Below are 10,531 nucleotides of genomic sequence, written 5' to 3' on the forward strand. Positions count from 1 at the left end.
CATATAAATATTAATATATGTATATATATATATTATATATATATATATATATATATATATATATATATATATATATATATGTATACACTCATACACATATATTCCCCAAGAATTACACAAACTTAAAATACAAATATGAACACGAAAATTCAATCGCAAATCTACAAACGTACTCTCTCTCTGTGTCTCACACATATGTGCGCACGTGTGTGACCATATTGTACAGACATCCACACACGCTCCATATACCTTAAATACTCTGTCACATACATCCAAGCACAGTGAAATAAAAGGTAAGCATCTATCTAATCTAACAGCGGTGGAAATTAGCTCACATTTAAACTAAATGCATTAAGTGGCTTGTTTCATTTTCATCTCTTATTCTAATCAATAATCAGCTTGTTATTCATATAGTATCGTTTTATTCATTTCATAGGATCAGTGAACGGTTGAAGTGAACAAGAGTACATTGCCAGGTAAGCTCAGAATGAGGTATTGACTTTAATATAAAACACCTAACAATTCTATACTAGAACTCTCTACACCTGACTGGAAGAACACTGTGACGAGTTTGTAATTACATGTAAATACATGAGTAACACATCAATATGCACAAAAGATTTTTATACCATCATTTGCACTGCGGTGTTTAGCATGTACAGAGGGACTTCCATCCTTACTGAGTGGGGACTCTTTTCACACAGAGAGGAAAACCATCTCCTGTATGTAGAAGGAGACTCCATCTACCATACAGAGACGACGGGCACCCGAGCATCAGGGGGACTCCACCATTATACAAAGTGGGAAAACCGTCCTGGCACTGAGTGAGCTGTGTGAAAAGAGTCCTCCGCTCAATATCAGAGTGGCGTCCGTACTTACGCCAAGAGGGACGTCCACCCTTACACAGAGGCACTTCCGCCCTGACATGGAGAGAGACATCCACTCATTGAGAAGGACGCCCACCTTTTACCGCAAAGAGTGACCTCTATGTACCGCTTCTGGCGTTATGCTAGTGGATAGTATAACCCTCACGGTGGCATGATGCTAGCAAACTGTGTCGCTAGTATATAGTATAATACGGTACCAGTAATACCAGCAGATGGTATAATACCTGTAGACGAAAATACTAGGCCAGGATATAACGCTAGAATATGTTATGACTCTAACAAAGAGATTTATGTTAGTTTGGGACTTATAAAGCTAGAAGAAACACAGACGCCAGCAGGTGGTATGATACAAATATACATGACAATGCTAGCACGAGAAAATGCTGCTAGCAGAAGACTGCAAATACGTTATGATGCTAGCGGAAAAAATACGAAGCTAGTACAAAATATTATGCATACTGAACACACGATCTTAATGGATACTAGAGTTCTACCAACTGGTATGATACTAACCAATGTAAATATCATGATATCAGCTCAACTCACACCACGCCTGGGGCATTGTGCGGTATAGTGTTTCCATCTCATGAATGTGTTTGCCAGTCCAGACTTTTAGCATTGAACGCGACTTGAGGATTCTAGCACCTACAATTAATGTTAACAGATATTCATACTGTCACACCTGTTCACCAGCACCCTAGAGCAACCACAGGAGTTCTGTCAATAGCAGCACATAAGTGCCGTACTTCCTTCGGTGTATTAGACGTACTTCTTTTTAACCAACCTCTCGAGCAAAGGTCCATACATCAAATTTTCATCCTAATATTCCCCTCCATTAAATGATATTTAAAAATCTTGTTTCTCGTAGAGAGGAGGGTCTTACACGCAAGTATTACTGCCTGGCACCACCGTCAACCCTTTACTAACGCCAAGAACAAGTGACCTTCAAAGGCCAATACATCCTGGTCAGTCGAGGCGGATTAGTACAGTCTTTGTATATCTGTTGTCACAAATTAAACTTATCTCTGGCCGTGACTCCGGTTTATCATAATAATTATTTTTATTACTGCAGATCTAATGGTTTTACACAATACAACATCAACCTAGCATTTGTTAGTAAAATTTTAAATGTTACTGGTGTGTTTCTTGGATAAAAGATCCGGCAAAGTTAAACATCTGGAATCTATCCTACGAAGCTTAGGGAATTGGAATTATGATAATAATAATAGTAACAATGATAATAATAAAAATGATAATAATAATGCTCAAAATACCAGTGACAATACAGCAAAAAAGTCCCGTAAAATCCTTAGAACCGTTAATACAATTTTTCAAATATAACAATAACTTTTCCCTACAACGAGAAACGTATAAGTTGATATAAAAAAATGAAAAATATTAGAAGCCATAGACTTACAATAGACGTAGGGCTGAAGGGGCAAACGCAACATTTTCTTTGAAATGTATGAGTATTATTTTCCTCCTTCCTTCCCCTGTCATAAGATCTTACAAAGTCATAATGCTAATAATGATAGCAAAAATGTTGCCAATGATTATGATAATAAAACAGTTTCTGACATAAGACTACAGCAGAAGTTTCTTTCATCAGTAAGTAGCCTATTTTAAAGTCCTAAGCAATACATCAACATCAATTATACTGCATCTGTATCAATGGTAAAATACCCAATGCAGAGTCAATATCGGAAACATTCACACGCTATTACAGACAAGTATCAATACACAGGGTATCTCAATGACACTCGACGGTCTGTTATAATAAAAAGGTGAAGGTAGTAGTGATATTATACAAGGTGTGTGTTTGTAGGTGTTGGGATTTGGTGCCCATGAGACTCATTACAAGGAAATCTTCAACCTTATTATCTTTAGGTCGCGCGAGCTTTGGCAGCTCACTTTCCTTCTTTATAACTTTGGATGGGGTAAAAAAAAACATATATAAAAGACATACGGAAAAAAGGCGAAAAAAACATATATGTATATAAAATAAAGAAAGTGTAATCTTGCATTTCCGAGTATAACAACGGCTGCAGCTCGAATTCCACATAGGTATCCGCGAGTCCCTCCTTTGAGCAAAGATGCCAGTCCTGGAGTGTGAAAAGAGGAAGCAAGAATGTTTTCCTTGGATCAGACAGTATGTGCTAAAATAGGAACCATTTTTCATTTCTCTTTCTTTTTCCTTTTTTCTTCACCTCTTTCATTCTCTTTCACCATAACTGAACCTTTTCTCTTTGACTCTTCCTTTGTAGCGATCTTCTGTTCTGTTTTCTGTCACTTCGTCAATCATTTGAGAACGCTTGCCTCATGGGATCTGTTCAGCACTGGTATATCCCAAACAAACAGTCATTTCCCCCCCATTTCTTGTGCTAATACTAACCGTCATTCCTCAACAGTGTCAAGAAAACAAGAGAACCGAAAAAGAACGAACGTGCACCAAATTAGGATTATTCAGCTCCATTCTCTTCTGCTCATATATCATCGTTTCCCTTATCGATCGTCTGGAGGAACTGCTCATACTGCTCGGGACTCATTTCGGGATCCGATGAGGCCACGTGGCGCCGCCTCCGATACCGCGCTTGGCTGGTGGCTTCGATGCACAGGACGGCGAAGGAGTTGTGGCAGCCGAGGCGGTCCTGCGAGAGAAGCCGGTTCTTCAGGAGCGACGAGGCAAGACCCACGACGTCTCGGCTCTCGCTGTTCCACGCGTCGCAGTACGAGGACAGGGACCGCTCGCCAAGCAGGTCGGAGCCGTGCCAGATGTACTTCTGCGGCCTGGGGGACAGAGAGGAGAATCACCCAGGGAAATGGAATGGAAGTGTGAAACAAAGTACTTAGATGTCAGTGAACAAATAGGTCTGTTATCCACAGCCGGACTTTCAAGGGAATTTAGATAAACATGCGATACACAAATAAAGATTCATCAAGACAAAAGTATAATGACTATATTTAAATGTAAAAAAAGTAGGTCTGACATCTGTATAGAACAGCTCATAAGATAAATAGTGAATACTGTACAAACGTACCAGGCAGAATTGGTTAATATTTCTTTTCCATCGAAGCTGAAGATTCGAGGTTTTTGAGAAAAGACTCCACCAGTTCCGGAGAATATTTCTCGCCATGTGTTGAAGAGGACTTCTCCCTGGAAGTTAAGGTACGAAGGTTATGAATACTATAGATCAAATCTTATATTTAAACACTGGTATTGGAATGAACATGAATATAACATAAGGGTTCATTTAACATCACAGTTTTAAATTTGACCTAAAAGAAACAAATATGATTTCTAAACTTATATATCATACATCATTTTAAAATCTATATCCATCAAACCATCACAAATGCACAAATCATAGCAAATACAATAAAACAAAGAAAACCAAACCAGAATTCCAAAGAGCAAAGCCAACCAAACCTTAAAAAAAAAAAAGACCCTAGTAAATCTCCACCACGTACCTTTGTGTTAACCACCGGGAGGTTCCTATCAGAGTACCTGACGATGGAGTCAAGGTTCTGTACTCTCGAGGTGAGGAAAGCCCTGAAGGTTCCTCGAAGACCAGCTCTCCGTGCCTCCCTGTAGCAGGAGTAGTCTGCACCTCGGACTCCGTGCATGTCTCCACTGTATGGCTGGTTCAGGGCAGCCAACCTCAGCTGTGGAAGGTTTTGTTGACGGAGAATCTGGTTAAAAAATGTTTTTGTTTATGAACTTTTTGTATACATGTTATATATTATAGATATTCTGTAAAGCTTGTTCAGAATGGTTCTACCTCATTTTTGGAGGTTGGTTAAAAATGCTTTAATCATGTTTTATCTATACACTTGTTTATTAATGGTACAATGTTATTTTGTATTTATTTATTCAAATGATTATTTACTATTTATATGGAATTCGAAACGTGCAAAGCAGGTTCAGAATGACCAACTTCAACTGTCGCACTGGTTGTTGAATGAGAAGTTGGCTGAAAGCATTACTTAAATATATATATATATATATATATATATATATATATATATATAATATATGTTATAAATATATATATATATATATATATATATATATATATATATATATATATATATATAACATATATTATATATATATATATATATATATATATATATATATATATATATATATATATAATATATTTATATATATATATATATATATATATATATATATATATATATATATATATAATATATGTTTTATATATATATATATATATATATATATATGTTTTATATATATATATATATATATATATATATTTATATATATAAACACATGAATTTATTTACTTAATTACTCACGTATGCTTTTAATCTTATGGACTGATGTGAAACATGCAAAGCTAGGTTGAGATGACTAACCTCAACAGTGGAAGTGATTGCTAAGGGAGATGTTTGAAAGTAGTTTGGGGATTGTTTTTGCTGTTAAATATCTATTCTTTTCTAGCGTGAAAGGATGTGAAAAGTGCAAAACTACGTCGAGGGTAGATAACCTTCTCTACTAGTTAACTGTTCGTCAAAATGGAGATTTTTCTGTAATAAGTTTGCGTTTGCGTTTTGTGATGAAATATGTAAGTCTTTGAACGTTGTTTTGAACACTATAGAATCGTGTTTGTTTTTGTGAAATTATATGGAATATGGATTTCTGGATCACGTAAGCCAACTACAACATGAGGAGGGGGGAGCAGAGAGCGCTGGCTTCCCTCAAGCATTCCAAGGGGGCCTCCAAATGATGTACATTTATGCTGTTTTGCACAATTACATTGAGATTTTATGTATATATAAAACACATATGTAGCTTTACATGGTTTGATTTATATTTTGACTGCATTCCGCTGTGGCTGGAGATATTCTATTTATACTAAAGAGAGTGGCAAACAAAATATTTACAAAGACATAAAAGGCAGGGAACGCATATACTGCAACAATAAAAAGGATGGCACTTTGCTTGAAAATTATATAGCCTAGTCTACCCACAACTATCAATATTTGGCATGATTTTCGTTCTTGAATCAGTTATATGCCTAATCTGAATCAAACTGAATATCACTTTAAGGGAACTGCTTAAAGTGGCATACTTTAAACATAGCACCTCCTCAATATAAGAATACCCTTTTAAAATGATAAAAAGGTTATGAATATCTTTAAAATCCTTTACTCCATACAGTAACAGGAGATACAATGCATTAGGGCAGCTGAGAGGGCTTTCATTGATTCACTAATAAGAACATTATTTAATAAGATAAACTCCTTTACATTGACCTTAGTATAATATACATCCAAATGCTCATACCATATGGTTTCAAAACGTCTCTGAAATTGTTTAGGGACGTTGCACTTGCTAATAGAGACTGGAAGTGTGAAATGACGCCACAATAATTAAATGGTAGTATAGGTTGATTTTGTTCTTTAATAAGATGTATAGGTTAATTTTGTCTTTTAATAAGATGTATAAGTTGATTTTGTATTTTAATATGATGTGCGGAAACTGTGCAGAGACTTTGTAAGACGTTGTTTAGTGAGGGTGATGAGTTTCTGCTTCTGATTTATTGAGGTTTGAGGCTTTGGATAGAGTGACGTTGTAAAGTGAATTTGATTTTTTTTTTGATAATCTTGAGTGAAGAAATGACATATTTTTTTGCTTACACGAATCTATATTTTAGATTGTAAAGGTAATTAGTCTATCAACACATATATAACATTACACCTACGTAATTACCTTTGTCAGTGGTCCTTTCTGCAGCATCGAAAGAAATATGAACATGTAAGACACTATTTCGTACAACAGAAATTTCATTCCCAATGTTCTTTAATAAGTTTGTTCTGTGATGTTTGGGAAAGGGGTCTGTGTCGTTCTTGTTTTGTATTGTTGTGTGTGTGTGTGTGTGTGTGTGTGTGTGTGTGTGTGTGTGTGTGTGTGTGTGTGTGTGTGTGTGTGTGTGTGTGTGTGTGTGTGTGTGTATGTATGTGTGTGTGTGTGTGTGTATGTGTGAGCGATAGATCAATGTGTGCGGGCGCGTGCTAGTGCTTGTGCACATCAGGCTTCAAAACACACAGTGAACAAAAATCCTTTTTCACAAAACCTACAAATAACCCCCCCACCCTTCAAAAACAAACAGAAAAAGAATGAGGTTTAACATGATTTTGAAGAAGAAGAAGAAGAAGAAGAAGAAAAAAAAAAAAAAAACGAATGAGAGCAAAAAATAATAAAATTAAATAATAGTGAAACTCGAGCTTACATCCCAAATTTACATCAAATGTTTGAAGAGAAAACAAACACCTGATACTTACCTTATTTTACCCTCTTTGCATCATGCTTTTTATCAGTTTTCTTCCTTGTTAATGCAAGGTTACTCGCTGTATAAAACACGCATAGCTTATGCCTGAAGAAAGTCTTTTTCTTCATTTCTCTTTCTTCCTTCCATATATTAATACAATATTTTCAAGTATTATACATGCTTATCTATTGATAATTATTTTCTGTTCTCTCAATCTATTCATTTTTTGCGGTGGATTTTTCCGCAGAGATTTTAGGGGAGTCATTTTGTTCACAGTTTAAACTGCCTGTTTCCTTTTCGTGTATAATTTACTTGTAAAGTAACCAGTTAGTAACATATTGATTAGGGGATAAGTATGAAAATACACACTTGTGTATATATATATACACACAGTCCAGGGTTCACACACATACACACATACACACACACACACACACGCACACACACACACACACACACACACATATATATATATAAATATATATATATGTATGTATATATATATATATATATATATATATATATATATATATATATATATGATATACTCACTCACTCGATCACACACACACACACACATATATATACATATGTATATATATACATATATATGTATATATATATAAATATATTTATTTATACATATGTATATTTGTCACACACACTACTCACTTTCCCTCTCTCTGTTTCCTTATGTAAACATACATAGTTACCCAAAAATATCGTTAAACAATAATGAATCAATTAATGCCCCACTCCTATTTGGTCGAATATACCTTTGCATACATAAAAAAAGAAAAAAAAATCCATAATATATTACAAACAATCACATCCCTTAAATAATAAACTAGAAAATTATACAAATAAAAACACCGCAATGGCAGTTAAGGAGTAACTACCATCCCAATAAAAGACTCTTACCCTGGGACCATCCACGGTGTTGACGAGCGAATCCACCTGCAGGGGTGGAGGACGAGCCACAGGTGGTTCCGGGGTGGTGGATGGCTCAGGTGTGGTCGTGGGTAAAGGAATCACTGATCCCATCTAAGAGAGGAAATAATATCCGGTTTGTAGAGTCGGATTCCTTTCGAAGAAAATCGTGTGCAGGTGAGATGCATTTTGTTTTAAAATTTCTAATGCTAAGGAGATTAAACTAGATAAAAATTGTGTGTATATATAGTCCTGTAATTTATCTTATCTTAGTCCTGTAAGTTATCTTAAAAATTAAGGGAATTCATCTAGATAAAAATAGGATGTATATGAAAAATAATTATTTTGCTACACAGAAAAGAGGTCCTAGTCAGACATAAAGTATATAAGGACACTAATACTAGTGGACGAACAAAAAAGGAATTATTATAAATACAATAGCGTGATTTCAAGATAGGAAAGTTTGAAACTTAGAAAGGAAAGAACAAAATACATAATAACACGAATTTAGAAACCTAACCCCAGCTCTGATGATTGCAGTAAATATAGTTATAATTGAAAACACAAGTACTACTTTTTAGTGGTTAAATGCCAAATGTATGATTTTTTTTTAAACAATGTAAATGTGTATTTGGAGACGAAGTTATATAATGGGATAGCAATGGCAATTATGTCAAGAAAATGGTGTCACTTGAACCAATGCAGTTTTATCAGCAAAACTAGGGGTTAGCATGAAGGGTAATTGATGAATAAATGGAAAAAAGTAATAAATACAAAAACATTAGGGAAACAAACCATAACATTTAGAAAAAAAATATATTCGTTGTATTAGGAATATGACATCAGTATCGTCAAGGAACAAGCCAGGGAAAGAAAGGTATAAATAGTTGAAAATGGATAAATAAATAGCAAATACATATACAAACAGATAATATTAAGATGCTGATAAAGTATCTAATCCCCTCTACCGTCGCTAGTCCGTTATCCAATAAAACAAAAGACGATCAGCGTGTCGAATTTCAAACACAAACTATAAAAAATACGCTAATTTGCTTGTCTTAGGAGACGGAATAGTAAACTGGTAATGCAGAGTATTTTACTTTAACATCAGTGAATGAACTTAGGCAAAAGATAAGTCTAATAATTACGTTTTAGATCCTCAAATGATTCAGAATCGTTCAAAAGGTGATCGGTAACGACGTAAAGGGAAACATTTTCTGACATATTTTGGGGTACAGACCAAGTAGTTATCTTTTTCGTATTGTTGAAAGCTTTGTCTCCGCAACTAATTTTAAGAATATTGTTTGCTTTTTCTTCTTTTTATTGTTATTATTATCGCTACACCATTATTGTTAAAATAAATCTTATCATTGTTATAATCAACATTATCTTCATCGTTCTTGTTGGTATTATCGTAATTACTATTATCATCATTATTACCAGTATTACCATCACTTTAATCATCATTTACCATTACTGATTACCATAATGTCCAAAATAGGTCTAGCAATAAGTATAACACCAGGAGCTCTTATATGACTATAGAAAACTCTTGCTTGACTATTCCTAAAATTAATATAACAAGTAATCAGATTTTATATATCTATTCAGTTTTCACCATTATGTTTTATTATCATTATCATAATCATTGATATATTTTTTTCCTTTTGCAAGTGAATAGACAAATCACATACATAATAACACGATTAATAGTTTCTTTTATCTATAGTTATCTGTGTTTTAGGTATGGATATGATATATCCAACCTCTATAATTGTTACAAGTTTTTACTTTTGGATTTATCATTAGACCAGCCACAACTAGTCTTAGGTATAGATTCCATTATGCATGGTTAAATTATCAACCGTATTACTCAATCTTAAGTTCGGTAGTCATAATTTCCTCACTTTTTGTTTGGATGTCTTTTTTATCCCTGTTTCCTTAATTAAACTGTGATTTCGTTATGTTGCCAACTACTTCCTTATCTGTTATTTTTTGCTTCTTGTTGTCATTTGTTTTTCACTCTTATTTTTTACTTTTTTTTTCCTAACAAAAAATGAAGGGTTCATTAACTGTTTCTTTCTTGTTCTTCTTCTCTTTCCTTTTGTTTTTGCTTTTCTCTTTCTTTTTCTTCTTCATTTCTCTTTCATTTTTTCGTCTGTCCTTGCTCCAATCGCTGTTTGTTTTCATTCTGATTTACGGTCTTATAATTTTTTTTCTGGTCCTCGTTCCCTTTTATATATATATATATATATATATATATATATATATATATATATATATATATATATATGCATATATACATACATATGATATGTATATATGCGTATATATGTAGTATGTATGTGTATATATATATATACATAGGAAGAGCAAGTAGACGGAGCTCAAAGAGCAGGAAGGGGAGGAAAA

The 10,531-nt window shown here is 34.1% G+C and overlaps 1 protein-coding gene across 1 annotated transcript in view; it reads right to left on the reverse strand.

Moving 5' to 3' along the window:
- Positions 1-2,880: 2,880 nt before the first annotated feature.
- Positions 2,881-10,531, reverse strand: part of LOC122252167 (uncharacterized) — a 282,728-nt gene continuing 275,077 nt past the window's right edge. Inside the window, exons 29-32 of the mRNA XM_086546406.1 lie at positions 8,111-8,233; positions 4,356-4,550; positions 3,926-4,041; positions 2,881-3,674 (exon numbers count right to left, since the gene is read on the reverse strand). Coding sequence (XP_086402532.1) covers positions 3,371-3,674; positions 3,926-4,041; positions 4,356-4,550; positions 8,111-8,233 — 738 coding nt within the window. The 3' untranslated portion in view covers positions 2,881-3,370. The remainder of the gene's footprint in view (positions 3,675-3,925; positions 4,042-4,355; positions 4,551-8,110; positions 8,234-10,531) is intronic.

The sequence above is a fragment of the Penaeus japonicus genome, unplaced genomic scaffold, assembly GCF_977035675.1.
Source record: "Penaeus japonicus unplaced genomic scaffold, GWHDUDI00000001_assembly GWHDUDI00000018, whole genome shotgun sequence".
NCBI classification, from domain to species: domain Eukaryota; kingdom Metazoa; phylum Arthropoda; class Malacostraca; order Decapoda; family Penaeidae; genus Penaeus; species Penaeus japonicus.